This window comes from Sorex araneus, chromosome 6, assembly GCF_027595985.1.
Source record: "Sorex araneus isolate mSorAra2 chromosome 6, mSorAra2.pri, whole genome shotgun sequence".
Classification (NCBI taxonomy): Eukaryota; Metazoa; Chordata; class Mammalia; order Eulipotyphla; family Soricidae; genus Sorex; species Sorex araneus.
In genome coordinates, this window is record NC_073307.1 from 103,445,044 (window position 1) to 103,467,785 (window position 22,742).

At 41.2% G+C, this 22,742-nt stretch overlaps 1 protein-coding gene across 1 annotated transcript; it reads left to right on the forward strand.

Annotated features, from left to right (window-relative positions):
• Nucleotides 1-2,689: 2,689 nt before the first annotated feature.
• Nucleotides 2,690-3,634, forward strand: LOC101545611 (olfactory receptor 52B4-like). Its single transcript, XM_012934916.2, has one exon. It carries the CDS (start codon nt 2,690-2,692, stop codon nt 3,632-3,634), a length of 945 nt encoding a protein of 314 aa, XP_012790370.2.
• Nucleotides 3,635-22,742: the final 19,108 nt, after the last annotated feature.

The following is a 22,742-nucleotide window of genomic DNA, read 5'->3' on the forward strand; positions in this document are numbered from 1 at the left end:
TCAAAGTCTTTTTTTAAAAAAATTTAAAAATTTTACTGAATCACCGTGAGGTAGTTATAAGCTTCTATGTTTGGGTTCAATCACACAATGATCAAACACCCATTAGTCTACCAGTGCACATTTCCCACCATCAATATCCCCTGTATACCCCCCTTTCCCACCCTCCCCCTGCCTCTATGGCAGACAATATTCCCCATACTCTCTCTCTACTTTTGGGCATTATAGCTTGTAACACAGACACATGCATCTCCCACCCCAACTGGTTACTCCAGCCATCATTTTCTTAGTGATCCCTTCTCTATTCCATCTGCCTTCTCCCCTCCTCTCATGAGGCAGTCTTTCAGCTATTGGGAAATCCCCCTGGCCCTTGTATCTACTGCCTTTGGATGTCAGCCTCATGTGATGTTATTTTTTACTCCACAAATGAATGCAGTCCCTCTATGTCTGTCCCTCTCTTTCTGACTCATTTCACTTAGCATGATACTCTCCATGTTTATCCATTTAATAACCAAATTTCATGACTTAATATCTCCTAACAGCTGCATAGTATTCCATCGTGTAGATGTACCAAAATTTCTTTAACTAGTCATCTGTTTTAGGGCACTCGGATTGTTTTCAGATTTTTGCTATTGTGAGCAGTGCTGCAATGAATATATAGGTACAGATGTCATTTCTACTGTGCTTTTTTGCATCCTCGGGATTTATTTCCAGAAGTGGTATTGAAGGGTCATATGGAAGCTCAATTTCTAGTTTTTGAAGGACTGTCCATATTGTTTTCCAGAAAGGCTGGATCAGTCGGCATTTCCACCAACAGTGAAGAAGAGTCCCTTTTCCCCCACATCCACGCCAGCACTGGTTGCTTTTGTTCTTTTGAATGTGTGCCAGTCTTTGTTCATCAAAGTCTTAAACATAAAAAAATTGAAACCATGTCACATAACTGTGTAACAAACAAAAAGCCAAGAGTGCATATTAAATGCAAACATTTATGCTATCAATGGAAAAAATATGTCTTATATCAAGGATTTAGGAGGAAAAACTTCAGTTTAATCTTCGGTTGGACAAGCAAGATAATAAAGATTGAGGAAGAAGTCAAAAGGGTGGAAAATGATCTTATAGACCCAGCACACTGGGAATATGGGGAGGATGATGAAGAAATCTCTGTCCTTGGAGCCCAGGGGATAAGCACTTCTCTCAAGGGCGCACCCAACAGAGAATAAATGGCCCAACTTCTGCATGCAGCAAGCTGAATTTCTTTGATAATCTCATGTCTGTCCTGAAGACACAGTCTGAGATTGGTGAGTAAATTAGACATCTTTTAGTGGGATGGTCCTAGGATCAAGGTAAATAGTGGGCTGATGTATGATCTGAGGCCGGCATGTAGTCTGAGGATTGACCATCAGACTCTTGAATCTATTGATAAATTTGAACGAAGAGTGATAAATACCAGAGCCACAGGTTTAGCTGATTATAGGCTGTGTGGTAGAGATATGGTGAGGAGGGCTTGCTGGAGGTGACATGAAGCTAGAAAGAATAAATACTATCTAAAAGATAACAGGTGAGCTAATAACTAATCTTGACTTTAGAGACAGAAAAGATACTGACTATTGGATGTTGTCACTTCATACTCCAGACTTCAGAAATATTTGGGCGGCTATGAGAAGTGACCTGGAAATGACAGGGTCTGAGCCAGCCTTTCCAACGCAATGGGAGAGAATTGAGGAGATTTCCAGGCTATTTCAGGAAAATAAGAGGAATGCATTTGAGAGGGGATTTGTGGGGTAAATTTATGGTAGACGCAGTCACAACTAGGAGCCCAGTCTTACGATGAGCTCCAGACCATGAGATTATTGGTTTCTTTCTATGGCTGATAAATGACAAATTCCTCTCCTCTTTCCTTTCCCCAGTCCCATGGAAACAAATTCTGCAATTTAAATTTTTATCTTAAATTTATCTGCAAGATAAATTCCTGCAATCTCCTCTAATCTCAGGCTCTGGCTATTTCCTCTCCACAGAGCAGCCTTTAGCAGTGTAGAGTTTGCACTGTCGTCACCAGTGACTGGATGTACTTTACCAGCAAGTCTAATGGTAGATCAATTTGATCCATCACATTCAGGGTGGTGAAAAGTGCTGCTTTTCTATTATGGAGAAGGAAAATAATGGTGTAAGGAAGGGAATATGAAGAGAAAGAATGAATGTCAACATTATTTGGCAGAAGATTAGATACTGAGCTAGTTGTTTTAAAGTGCTCCTTTAGCACAAGTAATAAACACTTCTTTCCATTCTTCAAAACCATCTACTCATCTGCTTACAAATTGGCTTTACTCACAGTCTGTGAGCCTCTAAAATTCTTAAGATTCTTTTTCTTATATTGATATTCCCAGTTTGTTGTGTGCTATTTGAAAAATAGTTACTGCTAATAATGTTCATTTGTGAACCACAATTTATGAATAGAAAATGTTAAATTTTATTTATCAGTGGTAAATTTTACAGTGGTAAAATTTTGTACCTCAAGGAAGCTCATGTAAATATGCCTTTTCACTTTTGTCTGTGTCTTAATATATGTGTGTTCAAAGATGGGGAGTTGGAATATACCAAAAGATATTGCTGCCTTCACAAAGAATATTGCAGAAAACTCGGTGTTTTCCTCTACCTCTATGAATAGAAAGGAGGCTCTGAAACGTTTTCAGGTATGACTTCCTTAAATCACACTGGTGTCAGCCACACTGTCTTCCGCTTGCTGGGCATCCCCGGGCTTGAGGATCAGCACAAGTGGATTTCCATCCCCTTCTTCATTTCCTATGTCATCTCCTTATTTGGAAACAATTTGCTCATTTTCATTATCGTCACAAAACGCAGCCTCCATGAGCCCATGTACCTCTTCCTCTGCATGCTGGCAGGAGCAGATGTTGTCCTCACGACATGCATAGTACCTCAGGCCTTGACCGTTTTCTGGTTCAACGCTGGGAAGATCTCTCTGAATTGTTGCATCGCTCAGGTATTTTTCTACTCTTCCATTTTCATCTCTGAGTCAGGAATCCTGCTGGTGATGGCCTTTGACCGTTACATCGCCATCTGCTACCCTCTGAGATACACCACCATTTTGACGTACTCTCTGATTGGAAAAATTGGCATGTTCATTTTTTTTAGGAGTTTTGGTACAATGTTCCCTATAATATTTCTTTTAAAAAGGTTGACTTACTGCCAGAATAATAATATCGCACACACGTTTTGTGAACACATTGGTTTGGCCAGGTATGCCTGTAATGACATTCGAGTGAACATCTGGTATGGCTTTTTTGTCATAGTATCCACTGTGATCATAGATATCCTGCTAATTTTTGTTTCCTATATGATGATTCTCTCTGCTGTCTTTCAAATGCCTTCCAAAAATGCTCGCCAAAAAGCCCTGAACACTTGTGGCTCCCATGTCTGCATCATTATTCTCTTTTATGGGCCTGCAGTGTTCACAAGCCTTGCTCAGAGATTTGGGCGTCACATTCCACCTCATGTCCACATCTTGTTGGCTAATGTCTTTATTCTGGTTCCACCTGTGCTGAACCCTATCATTTATGGGATCAAGACCAAGCAAATTAGAGAGCAGATGGCTAATATATTTTTTTCAAAGCAGAAATAACTTTGTCACAGAAACAGCTTTCAGAATCTCTGAAACACTGAAGTATAACGGAGAGGGATGTGGGGCAAAATGTACCATTAGGAAATAGCTCATTGACTTTTATCCTGGGAGAAAGTCTGTGAGTTTTCTAGAATTAAGTTTTCCATGTTTGAGTCGACAAACCGCCTTCTGCAAAGAACAGGAAATGGCATGGATTCACTTTCTGAACTCATACATGCTTTTTTGATGTCTATTAATTGTGAATATGTTAAAAACAACAGTGATCTGGTGTGGAAATTTGTTCAGCTGTATGGTACATCTTATGATAACTCTGAGACATCTTGTGATATTTATGGAAAATCACACATATGCAAATGGTGCCATTGCTTTGAATACTTTCTAGCTGAATGATATTCTTAGTGATTACTAGAGTTTGCAGTTATTGCTCTTCTATCATGCTTCAGATTATGGGGGATTAGAAATAAATTGTGATTTATATTTTCCAGAAAATATTTGATACAACTGAGGTTGATAATACTTTTGTTTCAATATTCTTATATACAAAAGAATAATTCCACAAATAGGAACAATCATGTAAACGAAGAGTTAGAACAAAATATCAGGCACAAAGGTCATGCAAGAAAGATACTAAAGAAGAATTTAGTATGTTTGTGGAAGGCCCATGTGATTGGTGAGTTGTGCACAAGTGGCATGATGGAGAAAGATATAATATGCGAGGTAACAGGAGTCATATTCTGATAGCTCTTATACATTAGTAAAAGGAATTGACATTTAATTTAGTTCCAATTATGCCATGAAAGAAGTTAAAATTGCATTAGCACTCTTTTAGAACAACTATCACTGTCATCCCATTGCTTATCCATTTGCTCGAGTGGGCACCAGTAACGTCTCCATTGTGAGACTTGTTGTTAACTGTTTTTGCCAGGCTCTGTCATGCAGGTGAGATACTCTCGGTAGCTTGCTGGGCTCTCCAAGATGTGGTATAAAATATAAACAATCCCCCACCCCCTATAACCATGTGAAGTCATTGTAATGTTTCGATATATAGTAAGATTTAGGAGAACATCAAGACTTAGAAGAAAAAGTGGTGGAGGGTAGGCTTTGCTTTTCAGTTTCTGTCCTGAGAGCAGGGATTTCAAAATCAGAAGAGGATTTCAAACAACTAGAGCTATGAAAAATTTAAGGTAATACTTCAGTAATTAGAGTGTTAGGAGCTAGGATGGCATAAAGGTTATAACCTATTTTTATATCTGAATTACGACTACATGTCTTACTGACCTTATATTATGCACGCATAAGTCATAGTCACATCATTCCAAACAAAGAAAGGTAAAAGAACTGAGCAGAAATTTGTGATCTGCCCATAAAATAGGCTTTGCATTATTAGTCTAACAGTGTTTAAATCTGAACATAAACAAATGAAAAGTAATATTTTGAGAGTAATAAAATAGAATTCATGGGCAAATAGTAGAGTTTATGAAATATCTGGGATATAAAAGTTATTTAATAAGTGAATGAGCACAGCATGACTCCTTCTCAAAATCAGTGAAAATCAATATAGACCCATCCTAACTTGAACAAAACATGGAACTGAGCAAAATAATATCATACATCTATTATAACTACATTCAATAATAGAAAATTAAATATTCACATAAATAAACATGAAATTTCGGTTACAAATAAAAAAATTTATTTTAAATCTTAAAAATTGATTTTTTAAAAGTATATATACATATATACTACTATATATTAAGTAATATATATTTTATTTATTTATGGATTTATTAAAAAGTTTTATTAGGGAATCACCGTGGGGATAACTGTTACAGATTTCCAAACTTTCGTGCTTGAGTTTTAGTCATACAATGATCGAGTACCCATCCCTATACCAGTGCCCATTTTCCACCACCAATGGTCCCTGCGTTTGACCACACTTGGCAATACTCAGGGGTTACTCTTGACTTTGCACTCATGAATCACTTCTGGCAGTGCACAGGGACCTTATGAGTTGCCAGGGAATAAAACCATGTTGGCCATATGCAAGGAAAGCATCCTATGCTCTGTACTATCTATCACTTTGGCCCCCTCTTTGATTCCTTCTAAGTATTTTTCTTTTTAAGAATCAGTTTAGTGGTGATAAATTCTTGAACAATTGAAAAACTCTTTATTCCTCTTTGTAATCTGATTGGTAACTTAATTAGGCTTTATTCATTGGAGATCACTTTTATTCAGAAATTTTATATATCATGACACTGCCTTATGTCTAAGGCAAAGCGTTAGAGCGTTAACCCCAAAGCGTTAGAGCATTAACCCCAAACATAATGCTCTTATGTTTGGGGTTAGTTTTTGTGCAGATGAATCTAAATTTGTGATGGACTTGCTGTTATAGGAGGTGGAGCACATAGTTTCTCCTGTCTTGGCCCCTACTGAGGCTGTTTATTCTTGTGTGTGAAAAAAATAATGGCTTTCTTTTTGGGGCTATGTATGCTGGGATAATGCTGAGGAAGGGGAACTTCTTCAATCTCTGTGTGTGATCAGAGATCACTCCTGGCCAGGTTCAGGGGACCATATGGGGTGTCTGGGATTGAACCCAGGTCGGCCATGTGCAAGGAAAATACCCACTGTCTCAGGCCATGTTATTTAATGATTTTCTCCTCACCAGGGCATTCAATGTCTTGGCCTTAATAGTAACAATTCCCTATCACACCCAGCAACCCTAGCTTCAGCACATCCCACCATTAACTACTCATCTTTCCAGGCCTTTCCATGCTTTCCAAGTTTTTTTTTTTTAATTTATTTATTTTTAATTAGAGAATCACCGTGAGGGTACAGTTACAGATTTATACACTTTTGTGCTTATACTTCCCTCATACAAAGTTTGGGAACCCATCCCTTCACCAGTGCCCATTCTCCACCACCCGTAAACCCAGTGTCCCTCCCACCCTCCCCAATCCCCATCTCCCCCCCACCCCACCCTGCCACTGTGGCAAGGCATTCCCTTCTGTTCTCTCTCTCTAATTAGCTGTTGTGGTTTGCAATAAAGGTGTTGAGTGGCCGCTGTGCTCAGTCTCTAGCCCTCATTCAGCCCGCAACTCCCTTCCCCCACATGGCCTTCGACTACAATGTAGTTGGTGATCGCTTCTCTGAGTTGACCTTTCCCCGGAACGTGAGGCCAGCCTCGAAGCCATGGAGTCAACCTCCTGGTACTTATTTCTACAGTTCTTGGGTGTTAGTCTCCCACTCTGTTATTCTATATACCATAGATGAGTGCAATCTTTCTATGTGTGTGTCTCTCTTTCTGACTCATTTCACTCAGCATGAAACTTTTCATGCCCATCCACTTAACTACAAAATTCTTGACCTCCTTTTTTCTAACAGCTGCATAGTATTCCATTGTATAGATGTACCAAAGTTTCCTCAACCAGTCATCCGTTCTGGGGCATTCGGGTTTTTTCCAGATTCTGGCTATTGTAAACAGTGCTGCGATGAACATACATGTGCAGATGTTGTTTCGATTGTACTTTTTTGCCTCTCTGGGATATATTCCCAGCAGTGGTATTGCTGGGTCAAATGGGAATTCAATATCTAATTTTTTGAGAGTCGTCCAAATTGTTTTCCAGAAGGGCTGAACCAGTCGGCATTCCCACCAGCAGTGAAGAAGGGTCCCTTTCTCCCCACATCCTCTCCAATAGCGGTTGCTTTTGTTCTTTTGGATGTGTGCTAGTCTCTGTGGTGTGAGGTGGTATCTCATGGTTGTTTTGATCTGCATCTCTCTGATGATTAGTGATGCAGAGCACTTTTTCATGTGCCTTTTGGCCATTCGTATTTCTTCCTTGGTAAATTTTCTGTTCATTTCTTCGCCCCATTTTTTGATGGGGTTGGATGTTTTCTTTTTGTAGAGTTCAACCAGTGCTTTATATACCATTGATATCAACCCCTTATCTGATGGGTATTGTGTAAATATCCTTTCCCATTCTGTGGATAGTCTTTGTATTCTGGTCACTGTATCTCTTGCGGTGCAGAAGCTTTTTAGTTTAATGTAGTCCCATTTGTTGATCTCTGTTTTTACTAGCTTGCTTAGTTCCGTGTCACCTTTGAAGATACCTTTATCTTCAATATCGTGGAGGGTTTTGCCGACCTTGTCTTCAATGTACCTTATGGTTTGTGGTCTAATGTTGAGGTCTTTAATCCATTTTGATCTGACTTTTGTGCATGGTGTCAGGTCAAGGTCTAAACCCATTTTTTTGCATGACCCACTGTAGTATTAATATAATATTATATATTGCAAAATAAATACATGTCCAATATGTAAAAGCTTCCTAATAATTATAACTTCCAATACTGCATATTATTTAAAGTTTATATATATTTATATATAAATTATAAATTTATATTTCCTAGACAACTTTCATAAATAAGTCTGATATCAATACACTTGAACATAAAGTTTCTGATTTTTTAACTTCCACTAATTTTTTAGATTTACAATAGTAGAATTTTGGTAAATTCTAGAAACCTGGACTCCAGAGAGATAATACAGTGGATAAGGCATTTGCCCTATGTGTGGTCCACTCTTCTGAGTTAATCCACATATAACCCGTCAAACCACATGAGGAGTGATTCCAGAGCAAATCCAGGCGAGTTTTAGTCACCAAAACTAATCCTTCCCCCAAACAAAATAAAACCCCTCAAAATAAAAGACACACAAAACAACCCCTCTCCCATATACACAATTGTATTCAGAAAATATGTATATTTTCTTCTCATCAATAGCATATGAGAAAATGCATCTAATCCCAGTAGCAAAAAGAATGGGTATTTCTGTTATTAAAAAGTCCTGCCAAAATGGAAAGTATCATGCTAAGTGAAATGAGTCAGAAAGAGAAAGACAGACATAGAAAGATTGCACTCATCTGTGGAATATAGAATAACAGAGTAGGAGACTAACACCCAAGAATAGAAGAATAGTAGAAATAAGTACCAGGAGGTTGGCTCCATGGCTTGGAAGCTGGCCTCACATTCTGGGGAGAGGGCAACTCGGAGAAGAGATCACCAAGTATAATGCGGTCGGAGGCCATGCGGGGGAAGGGTGATGTGGGCTGAATGTAGACTAGAGACTGAACACAGTGGCCACTCAACACCTCTACTGTGAACCACAACACCTAATTAGAGAGAACAAAAGGAAATGCCCTGCCACAGTGGCAGGGTGGGGTGGGGGGAGATGGGATTGGGGAGGGTAGGAGGGATGCTGGGTTTACCGGTGGTGGAGAATGGGCACTGGTGAAGGGATGGGTTCTCGAACTTTGTATGAGGGAAACATGAGCATAAAAATGTATAAATCTGAAACTGTACCCTCACAGTGATTCACTTATTAAAAATAAATAAATTATTAAAAAAAAGTCCTGCCGAAGTATAAAAATATTGGAAACAATCAGTATTGGTGGGAATATGGAGAAAAAGGAACCTTTATTTATTGATGGATGGATTGTATTCTGGTTCAGCATCTAAGGAAAACAGTTTGGAGACTTCAAAAATAGAGCTTTTATGCGACTGTGATTTCACTTGTTGGCACCTAACTCCCAAACACAAAATATTAACTTGAGAACCTATGTGCACACCTATGTTAATTAAGGGTTAAGTACGTATCTCTGCTTGCTGCACCGTGCCTCCAGGTGAGATTAATCTCCATTCTGATAGGGGCTGGAGCTATAGCACAGTGGGTAGGGTGTTTGCCTTGCATGCGGCCCACCCGGATTCGATTCCCAGCACCCCATATGGTCTCCTGAGCACTGCCAGGAGTAATTCCTGAGTGCAGAGCCAGGAATAACCCCTGTGCATCGCCAGTTGTGACCCAAAAAGAAAAAAAAAACGCAAAAAACAAAACAAAACCAAATCTCCATTTGATATCATTGGCCCTACTCAGAACTGGAGGCAAATTCCCTCCCTTCTGGTTAGGTCCCAGCAGCCTCCACATCTGACCTCCATCATATTAATGGGTCCACATCACAGTTACTAAAGCACACCATTTCTCAGCAAATTTTATACTGTTCCCAGTTACATTTCCTGTCACTGGGTGAAGATGGGCAGAGAAGGAAAAGAGCAACTTCCAGCCTAATGCCACAGAGTCTCCAGGGGGTTCTAACTACAAAGACTTGCCCTCAGCACAACAGGAACTCTGGAAAACCAATGGGGAGTATGCAGAGAAACCCACCAAGTTTAAGGAGTTAAAAACAAAACAACCCCATGGAAAGCATAACCAACACCAACCAGCTCTGCAAACCCTTAGAAAGTCACTTTAGTCACATCATGTGGATGTTTAATGAGCTCAAAGAAACAAACTGCACTGGTAGTTAGCAAAGCACAAGAAAGTATGGGAGTCAAAATGAAAAAACCTACAAGTAAAATGACAGAAATGAATAGTATAGTAGATGGTATAATAAGCTCATTGGACGGTCTTTGCTGCAGATTAGCAGCAGTTGAGGAAAAGATTGAAAAGCTGCATGATGAGTGCTGATAACCTCTAGAAGACAATGGAGGATGGAAAAAAGTCTGCAAAGAAATGAGCAGCACACCAGAGAATTACGGGATGAGTTCAGGAGAAAAAAATATAAGAATCACTGGGGTCCCTGAGGACCTGGAAGGCAATTTGATGAAAAACTAATAGTTAAAGAAATTATAGTTAAGAACTTACCAGAGTTAAGGAATATAGGCAAACAAATACCAGAAGCCTTAAGGGGCAGCAAAAATAGAGTAAACTAGCAAAACTTTTAACCACACTACTCAGAATGACAAAAACCAAAGACAAAGAATATAGAAAGCAGGAGATCAAAAAGGGAACCTATATTGTTGGGTCCGGAGCCGCAAGAAGCAGAGACGGGCCAGTCTTGCAAGACAAAAGTTTATTCAGACCAACATGCTGGGGCTGCACCCCTAGTAGATGCAGCGATTTGTGCTAGATAGGGCAGCCTTTTTATAGGGCTTGAGTCCTCTGTGTCAGTCAAGTTTGTCACGTAGCCTCGTCCAGAGCCACTTTCTTGGAATTCGTGTGTCCGAAGACATTCTTTCAATCTCCCTGCCCTGCGTCAGGAGTTACTATCTGTAACGCTGTGGGACCAGAGTCGCTATCTGGGCTCTGAGTCAGGGGTGGAGTCGCTACCTGGGGTTTGTTCGGAGTTACTATCTGCTGGGCCGGAGTCACCATCTGCTGGGCCGGAGTCACTATCTGCTGGGCCGTGGGAATGGAGTCACTATCTGGGCTCCTTGTTTTCAGCAACTCCTTCTGTGAGCGGGTCCCTATCTGTTAGGCACATACGTGAATTCCAACCCAACGGACAGGTAGATGTCAGGATGTAAGTGACAGGATCCAGGCATAGTACATTGTAATATACAGTTTGGGGGCATAAGCATGGTTACAGAAGCAGAACAAAGCGAGGTTACAAAAGTCAGGAGTGGGCTGCCAACCATTTTAACTCAATATAATTTCTTTCAACTTAACAATATTACAAGACTAGTGCATAAGATTCACAGCAGATCTATCAAATGGGACACTGTGAGCCACAAGAGAGTTGAGGGATATAGTACAAAAATGCAATGAAATGAACACAACAGCAAAAGTACTCTATCGAGCTAGCTTATCATTCAGATCGAAAAGAACAATACAGTGCTTAATGGACAGGTAACAGTTTAGGGAAACAGCTTAGCCTTGAAACCAGTTTTGTAAGAGCTCCTTTAAAAGACAGGGCAAACATTTTAAAAGGAACTTCTCTAAAGGACAGCACAAACTTCCCGGTGTGTGGTGCTTTGGCTCACTCATGGCTTTTAACTTGGCAAGGAATTATATGCAATTTCAATTACAAATTTATATCTCCTTAATAGTGAATGCTCTATGTCTGATTGGGTCTTTTCCTTACATCCTTAGAGATTTATATTATACTGTCATTGTCACTGTCGGCAGAGAGTCTCTTGCCTGCATGCCTGGCTGTCTTCCCCAGGGCACCTTGGAGGGGATGGGCTCCAGCTTCCCTCCCCGCCCCGAGCAGAGCTCCCGGTGGCTGAAGTCCACCGGAACCTAGCCACAGCCATGCTCAAGGCCCCTCTCAACACGTTTGGACAAGCCTCATGCATGAAGGTACTGGCAGAAGAACCCAGGTGTTTGTAATCCCATCAATGGCCAACATCCAGAGACTTAAAAGCAAGCTCCCAGATATCTTATAACCTACTTCTTCCTCTGGGAGAAACTAGCAAGCTCTTGAGAGTTTCCTGCCCACATGGGACAGCCTTGCAAGCTTCCCATGGTGTATTCATATGCTAAAGCCAGTAACAAGCTGGATCTCAATCCCTTGACCCTAAAAGAGCCTCCAATGCGGCATCATTGGGAAAGCTAGTGGAGAGAGGCTTCTAAAATCTCAGGGATATGGCCGGGGGATGGTCTTGGTACCTGATGGAGGGGTGCAGTTACAGAGCCAGATCGGAAGACAGGGTGCGCGGGGCGCGCGGGGTGCGGCTTCACGAACTCGGGGAACATATCCCAGAGAGGCAAAAAAGTATAGTTGAAACGACATCTGCACTTATATGTTCATTGCAGCACTGTTTACAATAGCCAGAATCTGGAAAAAACCCGAATGCCCTAGAATGGATGACTGGTTGAGGAAACTTTGGTACATCTATACAATGGAATACTATGCAGCTGTTAGAAAAAAGGAGATCATGAATTTTGTATATAAGTGGATCGGCATGGAAAATTTCATGCTGAGTGAAATGAGTCAGAAAGAGAGAGACAGACATAGAAAGATTGCACTCATCTATGGTATATAGAATAACAGAGTGGGAGACTAATACCCAAGAATTGTAGAAATAAGTACCAGGAGGTTGACTCCATGGTTTGGAGGCTGGCCTCACATTCTGGGGAAAGGGCAACTCAGAGAAGGGATCACCAACTATAATGTAGTCGAAGGCCATGTGGGGGAAGGGAGTTGCAGGCTGAATGAGGGCTAGAGACTGAGCACAGTGGCCACTCAACACCTTTATTGCAAACCACAACAGCTAATTAGAGAGAGAGAACAGAAGGGAATGCCCTGCCACAGTGGCAGGGTGGGGTGGGGAGAGATGGGTTTGGGGAGGGTGGGAGGGACACTGGGTTTACTGGTGGTGGAGAATGGGCACTGGTGAAGGGATGGGTTCTCAAACCTTGTATGAGGGAAACATGAGCACAAAATTGTATAAATCTGTAACTGTACCCTCACAGTGATTCACTAATTAAAAATAAAAAAATAAAATAAATAAAATAAAATCTCAGGGATAGGATGAATGGAGAGGTTACTGAGCCCGCTCGAGAAATTGACAATCAAGGGGATTTCATGATTCGTGATTGTCACTGTCATCCTGTTGCTCACCGATTTGCTTGAGTGGGCATCAGTAGCATCTCCAGTGTGAGACTTGTTGTTACTGTTTTTGGCATACTGAATATGCCACGGGTTGCTTGCCAGGCTCTGCCATGCAGGTGAGATACTCTTGGTAGCTTGCTGCGCTCTCTGAGTGTGGCGGAGGAATCAGACCTGGGTCGGCCGCGTGCAAGGCGAACTCCCTACACACTGCGCTATCGCTCCAGCCCTTATATTATAATCATTTACTTATTAATTCAGAAATAAGCAGTATCTATAATATCTTATTTTCTAATATTAAGCCATATTACCTTTCTTAGGATAAAATATACTTTATCTTTCATAGACCCCCATTCATATTTCCTCTTTAAATTTTCTTATTTTTAATCTTACTAGATTTTACATTTGAGGATTTACCTATTTTATAGCACAGCAGGTAGGGCATTTGCCTTGCACACGGCTGACCTGGGATCCATTCCTCCACCCCTCTCGGAGAGTCTGGCAAGCTAACGAGAGTATCCCGCCCACACGGCAGAGCGTGGCAAGCTACCCATGGCATATTCAATATGACAAAAACAGTAACAACAAGTCTCACAATGGAGATGTTACTGGTACCTGCTTGAGCAAATCGATGAAGAATGGGACAACAGTGCTACAGTGCTGTAATGTAAACTCTAAAGTGTATTAGCACAGATTTATCCATAGTATTAATTATTTAAATTTGTATACTCCAAACAAAAGATTTAATTTTGAAAAACTTTTTGATTTACAATTTTGTGGACTTCAAGAGATTAGTTCTATTCTTCTATATGTGTGTAGGTATCACTTCAAACACATACACAGAGAGTGGAGGAGGGAGAGAGAGAGAGAGAGAGTGAGTGAGAGAGAGAGAGAGAAAGAGAGAGAGAGAGAGAGAGAGAAGATATGTGGGGAAACAAAGAAACATAGTAAGAGGACAACAGCAAAGTCATCAGAACTGAAGACTTTGCCTATCACTCTGAGCTTACATGGGGTGGGTGATTGAGGGTGGTCCTTGGGAAACTGATGGAGGCAAGTTTCTGGTCATGGGTCTGGTGTTGAAATAATGTATACATGGGAACTATGATTAATGCATACACTGGGCAGTAGTTAAATGTCATTGCTTGAATACGAATAGTTAAAAAAATTTAAGCGTGATACTCTTCATGTCTATCCATTTATAAGTAAATTTCATGACTTCATCTCTCCTAACAGCTACATAGTATTCCATTGTGTAGATGTACCAAAGTTTCTTTAACCAGTCATCTGTTCTACGGCACTTGATTCAACAAAATAAAAAAAAAAATTAAGTGCTAAGTACAATTGTCTAGTATGGAAATAACAAATATTCACCAATAGGTGAATGGATAAAGAAATTGTGGTATATATGACATTGGAATATTATGCAGCCTTTTTAAAAAAATGTAGGAGTATTGCTATTTATTCAGCCATTGATTAAGCTGATTAAGCTGGGCGTGAACTCCACATTACTTTAAAAATTGTTTTTTAAATTAGATATCCATGAGATAGACCATTACAAACCTGTTCATAATTGGGTTTCTTCATACAATGCTCCAGCACTCCTCCCTCCACCAGTTACATTTCCTACCACCAATGTCCCCTGTTTCCCCACCATTATCCCAACCCCCTGCCCCTACCCCAACCTCCCTCTATGGGAGACACTTTTCTTCTTTCTCTCTCTCCTTTTCCTTTTATGTATTATGGTTTGTGATACAGGTGCTAAGAGGTCATGGTGTTTGTTCAGGGCGTTTGGAATTTTTATTGGGACGGTGAGGCTGGAGTAGATTTTCAGTTGGGGCAGCTTTGAAGTGTGGATGTGACTGAAGAGGCTTCCAGAAGTACAGGGAGGAGGGGGGAGGTAGTCCATCCTGACCCAAGAAAGTCTGGGGATATCATCCCGACCGGGAGAAAGCCTGGAGATTTCAGTCACAAAACCCGCATACCAAAATTTTCAGCAGGTTATATCTTGGTGAGGTTCGTCCTGAGACAGCAGAGTCAGGCCGGGAGTATGGTGGCGATTTTGGGTTGTGGAAGCAAGTGGTTGCCAGGGGCTCTGCTTGGGTGGGCAGAGACGATCCCGCCCCCTCCGCTTTACCCCGTTCTGTTCAATCATGTGTGGGTCTGAGCTTAACTGTGGCTTTTGATCTCTTTCGAGAATTATTTATGGTCTCTGAAGCCAGGCCAGTAGTAGAGCTTACAGGGTGGTGCTGGAGTTGGTTCGTGGGGGTGACTGCCAGTGCTTCCATGTGTGTTGGGAAGTGGGGGGAGATAGCCCACCCCAACTCTGGAAAAGGCTGGAGATTTTAGTCACAAAACCTGCACACCAGAATTTTTAAAAGATTATATCTTGGTGAGGTCCATCCTCAGATGGTGGATTTAAGACAAGGGTATGGTGGTGATTTTGGATTGTGGGAGCACGTGGTTGCCAGAGGCTCTGCTTGGGTGGGCACAGGCCAACCTGCCCCACTCTGATTTACCCTGGTCTGTTCAGTCATGTGTGGGTCTGAGATTGATTGTGGTTTTTGATCTCTTTTGAGATTTATCTATGGGTCTCTGAAATAAGGCCAATTAATGAGCTTGTATAGCTGATCCAGAAGTGGTTTGTGGGCATGGCTCCCACAGACCTAACTTTTGGCCATTTTGGTCCCAAGTTGTTGGGGTCCAGCCAAAGTCACAATGGCAATTTTGGGATGTCAAGAAGTTTTAAGGCACCATTGGGTTGCTGATGCATTCGCCCAGCAGGTACAGGTTGATCTGTTGCTGGCACATACCCCTGCTATGCAGCCTAAAGAAAAGGTGAAACAGGGGCCAGGGTTAAACAGCATAGAAGGCAATTGCCTTACATGGCTGACTTGGGTTTTGTTCCTGACACCACTTATATTACAAATGGAAATTAATTACCTATATACATAATATCTAGCATTTTTCTACAATATGAAACCAAAGAAGAAACAAAAGCCCCCACTCCCAAAATAAAAAATACTGTTGTCTGGAACAATACACCCCCACAAATAGCTAAAGCAATTCTTGGAAAAAAGAATATGGGTGGCATCACCTTCACCAACTTCAAATTCTTCTACAAAGCAGTAGTAATTAAAACAGCATGGTATTGGGATAAAAACAGACCTTCAGACCAATGGAACACAGTTGAATATCTTGTCACAGACCCCCAAATATATGGCCACTTAATCTTTGACAAAGGAGCAAGAAATGCAAAGCGGAACAAGGAAAGCCTCTTCAACAAATGGTGCTGGGAAAACTGGATAGCTACCTGCAAAAAAATGAACTCTGACCTCTGGCTAATGCCAGACACAAAAGTCAGATTAAAGTGGATTAAAGACCTCAATATCAGACATGAATCTATAAGGTTCATAGAAGAAAATGTAGGCAGAACTCTCCATGATATTGAAGCTAAAAGCATCTTTAAGGATGAAACAGTACTGACCATGCAAGTGGACGCAAACATAAACAAATGGGACTACATCAAACTAAGAAGCTTCTGTACTTTAAAAGAAACAGTGACCAAAATACACAAAGAGTCAACAGAATGGGAAAGAATATTTACCCAATATCCTTTTGATAAGGGATTAATATCAAGGACATACAAGACACTTGTAGAATTGTATAAGAAAAAAACATCCAACCCCATCAAAAAACGGGGAGAAGAAATGAACAGAAGTTTCCTCAAAAAAGAAATTAAGATGGCCAGAAGGCTCATGAAAAAATTCTCCACATCCCTAGTCATCAGGGAGATGCAAATCAAAACAACAATGAAGTATCATCTCACACCACAGAGACTGGCACACATTCAAAAGAACAAAAGCAACCAGTGCTGGCATGGATGTGGGGTAAAAGGGACGCTTCTTCACTGTTGGTGGTAATGCCGACTGGTCTAGCCTTTCTGGAAAACAATATGGGCAGTCCTTCAAAAACTAGAAATTGAGCTTCCATATGACCCTGCAACACCACTTCTTGGAATATATACCGAGGATGCAAGAGAGCATAGTAGAAATGACATCTGTACCTACGTATTCATTGCAGCACTGCTCACAATAGCCAAAATCTGGAAACAACTGGAGTGTCCTAAAACAGATGACTGGTTAAAGAAACTTTGGTACATATACACGATGGAATACTATGCAGCTATTAGGAGAGATTAAGTCATGAAATTTGGTTATAAATGGATAAACATGGACAGTATTATGCTAAGTGAAATGAGTCAGGAAGAGAGGGACAGACATAGAGGGACTGCACACATTTGTGGAGTGTAGGGTAGCATCACATGAGGCTGACATCCAAGGACAGTAGATACAAGGGCCAGGAGGATTGTCCCATAGCTGGATGCCTGCTTCATGAGAGCAGGGGAGAAGGCAGATGGAATAGAGAAGGAATAACTAAATGTTGGCTGGAGGAACCAGTTGGGATGGGAGATGAGTGCCAGAAGTAGATAATGGACCAAACATGATGACCTCTCAGTGTCTGTGTTGCAACCTATAATGCCCAAAAGTAGAGAGAGAGAGTATAAGGAATATTGTCTGCCATAGAGGCAGGGGGAGGGTGGGAAAGGGGGGGTATACTGGGGATATTGGTGGTGGAGAATGTGCACTGGTGGAGGGATGGGTGTTTGATAATTGTGAGATTGTAACCCAAACCTGAAAGCTTGTAACTATCTCTCAGTGATTTAATAAAATTAAAAAAAATACTGTTGTCTAGAGTTACTGTACTGTATCTTTGGTTTATTTACTACTTATTTCAGATTTGTATTCTTAAGGATATTTGTCCTGTTCCCCTACACTCCATACCCCCTAAGCACCATTTAATAATTTTTTTGTGCTTGGCTTTTTAGTATCTACATATAAATCGAACACTTGTCACTTGTATCACTTGTAGTCCTGTTGATCTTCGATTTGCTTGAGCGGGCGCCAGTAATGTTTCCATTTGTCCCTGTCACGAGCCAGTGCAGCCCAATGATATCTGCTCACTCCAGGAACAGGAAGAGCCTCAAATCATTCATTCAGCGATATGACGAAGAAATCTGACCATCTAGTTGGTGGGCGGCCACGAGGTCTTCTGACGTCCCATGGAATCCAGTCGGTAACAGCTCTAGTCCAGCAGTCATCTCTGAATCGCATTACATGACTGGCCCATCTGATTTTTGATGCCTTGGCAAATGAGACAGTATCCCTGATTTTTGACCATCGACGAAGGTCAGAACTCCGGATTCCTTCTCTCACTTGAGTGAGACATGATATTCCCAGCATAGCTCTTTCGATTCCTCTTTGGGATAACCTAATAGCATTCTCATTCTGTTTGCATAGGGCCCAGGTCTCTGAGGCATACGTTAGTGCAGGAAGAACAGTGGAATCGAAAAGATGTGCCCGGAGTCGGAGGTTCTTTGTTCTCTTAACCACCTCTTTGATGCTCTTGAAGGCATTCCACGCTGCTCTCTTCCTCCTGTGCAGTTCTGGCACCAAGTCATTCCTCATGTTGATTTCTCGACCCAGGTACACATAGCTGCTGCATTCGGAGATGTTAGTTCCATTGAAAGCAAATGGAGCGTCAGGGACCAGTTCGTTTTTCATGAACATCGCCTTGTTGAGATTCAGCTGCAATCCGACCTTTCCAGACTTGTGGTCAAAGTCGGTCAGCTTTTGTGCCGCTTGGCTAATGTTTGGTGTTATGAGAACGATGTCATCAGTGAAGTGGAGGTGGTGTAATTGCCGACCTGTCTATCTTTACTCCCATTCCTTCCCATTTCAGTCGTTGCATGATGTTCTCAAGGGCGGCACTGAAGAGTTTCGTTGAAATGGTATCACCCTGCTGCACCCCTGTCTTAACATCAATGGTCACTTCCTTGTAGAATGGTGAGATCCTGGTGGTGAATCCACAATACAGCTCTTGGAGGATTTTGATATACTGAGTTTGAACGCCCTGTTTGGCCAGGGCTTCGATGACCGCCTCAGTCTTAACAGAATCAAAGGCCTTCTTTAAGTTGATGAACGTTGACAGAGCGGCATCTTGAACTCTCACGAAATTTCAATGAGTTTGGTCACTGTGTGGATATGGTCTATCGTGCTGAATCCCCTTTGGAACCCGGCTTGCTCACATGGTTGTCCTTCGTATAGTGTTCTGCCTATTCTATTGAGGATCACACGAGTGAACAATTTGTAGATGACAGACAGCAGGCAGATTGGGCGATAGTTGCCGATGTCGTGGATGTCTCCCTTCTTGTACAACAGAATGGTCCTACTGGTTTTCCACTGGGACGGAACTTTGCATTCAGACAGGTAGCATGTGAAGAGTTGGGCCAGTGTATTGATGAGTACTGGCTGCAGATTCTTCAGGTGTTCGGGTCTGACCTTGTCTGGACCAGGTGCTGTTCGCGTCTTTATCAGTGAAATGGCATGTTGGATTTCAGAAGGGAGAATATTGGGAACGACATATCCATCCTGTGGAATTTGGTATGCAGGCATCCACTACCCAGCCACCGCCACCCTCCAGGTTGCTCTCCGGACACTTGGGCCGAAACTCACGCATGAGTGAAGCCCTGCAAAGCCAGGTAAGCAGAACTTTGCGACCTTAGCTCTAGGTTCAACGAGACCTGGAAACAAGATCCTCTGTCTGCCTCCTCCAATCTCCGGCATCTGAGGGAGGGGTCCAACCCAGACGCCCCACCCTACCCAAGATAAATACCTCACTGACCGACCCCCACTACATCCACTACCCAGCCACCGCCACCCTCCATGTTGCTGTCCAGCCTCGCGACACACAACAAAACACTTAATACCTATTATTCCCACACCATATTTGATAGGGTTCAAATTTGGTGTGAACCATGGTAACACCTCTAAGGGCGATTGGAGGCCGCTCTAAATCTAACACATATATAAAAATTGAAGGACACAAAATAGGAAATCTTTTTAATATAAAATTTATAAAATTATACTGTCAATTGCTTGAATTAAATATTCAAGAATCCACTAGTTGACTAAAATACAATACGCCAAACATTTTATAATTAGTGACTATTTTGTTAATGTTCATTAGTGGTCATTAAAATGTTTATTTTGAAGACTTAAATAAACATAATTTTGAATTATTGACTAGAGTGCTAAATCAAGTGGAAGCAAAACTTAACATTAAAATAATGTTTTTCTTGTTTTATTTTGAAACACTTTTTTTTTCTTTTTGGGTCACACTCAGAGATGCTCTGGGATTACTCCTGGCTCTGCACTCAGTAGTCATTCCTGGCAGTGCTCGGGGGACCATCAATACTTCCTGGAGGTTTCCTCTAGAAGGATAATAAAATCAGATATGGTCAGCATCCTGGAGAAATTCCCTTCTTCCTTCTGTTTCTTGTTGCTCTAAGAGCCGCTTCTATTCCGGGTAAATGGACCACATTCTATACATTCACCAGGCTAGTAATCCATTGGAGTCATCTGTCCCTCCCAAAGTTACCCACTTACTCTGCTATCATAGGAACTTAATGATTGAAATTCCTATTTATTTTCATGCACACAACATTCTAACACCACACGCTCTATCAGTGAATTCTCTTCACCATTATCTCACTGTTCCCTGTCCCCTCTCCCCATCTGCCCACTGTGGTGCGCTCAGTTCTGTAGAGCAGTTCTCACGTTCATTTGTCTTTGGCCCCACGTTTTGTTTCCTTAACCACGTTTCTTTCCCCTCCACATGTGAGAACCTTCTGTGTCTGTTTCTCTTTGAAATAGCTTTACTCAGCATAAAACTCTCCAGATCCATCCATGTAGTGACAAAAATTGCATGATTTTGTCTTTTTTGTGTGTTTGACACATGACATTGCTCAGGACTTAATCCTGCCAATGTGCTCAGGGTTCTTTCCTAGTGGGTTTAAGGGAGACCATATGTGGCTCAGCAGATCAGTCATGTGTGAGGCAAATGCCTTATTTGCTATCTTATATCTCTGGCCCCAGTATATGATTCTTACATATGTTGCTGGATTTGGCTCACTAAAATTTTCTTGAATATCTTTTTTATGCCCCATCCCATTTTTAATGAGGTACTATGATGTTTTATTGAGGTACTATTAACAAATGCATATATTGTTACAAATATTAAAGATTCATGTGAATCTTTAAGTGCTAGAATTTGCTGTCAGCACATGTAGTCAGATAATAAAATCAAGTGGATTCAAATGGTCTGAATTTCCTTATATGTGTGTAAAATTCCCTAAAGTATGTGTAAGTATCCTTAAACTTTGCCCTTGAGGCAACTTGAAGAACTTATAGTTAAACCTAATTTGTTTAGCATCCAACCAGCACAAAAATATTAATAAATTTGTGCACAGATTTTATAGGAAAGTTAGTTTTGATTGATTTTGACTGAATTTATCTGTAAATAAATATATTCTGCCAACAAATATGTACTATTTAGTTAATTCATTAGAATTAAAAATAGATAAGGGTTGGAGCTATAGCATAGTGGGTTGGGCATTTGCCTTGCATTTGGCCAACCTGGGTTTGATTTCTCCATCCCTCTCAGAGAGACTGGCAAGTTACTGAGAGTATCCTGCCAGCACGGCAGGGCCTGGCAAACTACCTGTGGTGGGTGTATTTGATATGCCAAAAAAAGTAACAAGTCTCACAATGGAGATGTTACTGGTGCCCACTTGAGCAAATCGATGAACAATGGGATGACAGTGCTACAGTGCATACTGTTCTAAACACCATGCCCCCCCATCAAAGTGACCACTTTCTTTCATCAGTGTCCCAAAGCCTTCCCCTCCTTTAGATAGACCCAGTTCTGAGGACAAATTCTTCTGTTGTGTTTTGTTCTATTGTGGCCATTTGTTTCTCTTTTATATATTTTTTAAAATTAATTTTTTATTGAATCACCATGAAATATATATTATGAAGCTTTCATGATTGGATTTCAGTAATACAATGTTCCAACACTCATCCCTCAACCAGTGTATATTTCACACCAGCAATATCCCCTGTATCCCTCCTGCCACTTCCGCCCTTCTCCAGCCTGCCTCTTCTCTCCCTTTCTCTTACCTGCCCCCCCTCTCTCTTGGCATTATGGTTGGCAATACAGGTACTGAGAGGTCATCATAGAGAGATTCCTTCCAACCATCATTGTCATAAGGGGCCCTTCTCTATTCCAACTGCCCGCTCCCTTACCCTCTGAGCAGGCTTTAAACCGTGGACCATTTGTCCTGGTCTTTGTTTCTTCTGTCCTTGGGTGTTAGTCTCATACTATGTTATTTGTTCTGTTTTGCTTTTATATCCCACAAATATATGTAGTCATTCTATGTCTGTTCTTTTTTCTGACTTATTTCACTCAGCATGACACTCCATGTCTATCCATTTATAAGCAAATTTCATGACTTAATTTTTTCTAACAGCTGTATAGTATTCCATTGTGTAGATGTACCATAGTTTCTATAACCAATCATCTGTTCTTGGGGACTCGGGTTGTTTCCAGATTCTGGCTATTGTGAATAGAGCTGCAATGAACATACAAGTGAAGATGTCATTTCTGCAGTGTGATTTTGGGGTATAGTCCCAGAAGTGATATTTCTGGGTCATATGGAAGCTCAATTTCTAGTTTTTGAGGAATGCCCATCAACAATGAAGAGTCCCTTTCTCCCTGCATCCACACCAGCACTGGTTGTTCTTTTTCTTTATTTATGTGTGCCAGTC

Excerpts from the sequence above, each read along its gene's own strand:
- LOC101545611 (XM_012934916.2), top strand. The coding sequence starts at position 2,690 with ATGACTTCCTTAAATCACACTGGTGTCAGCCACACTGTCTTCCGCTTG.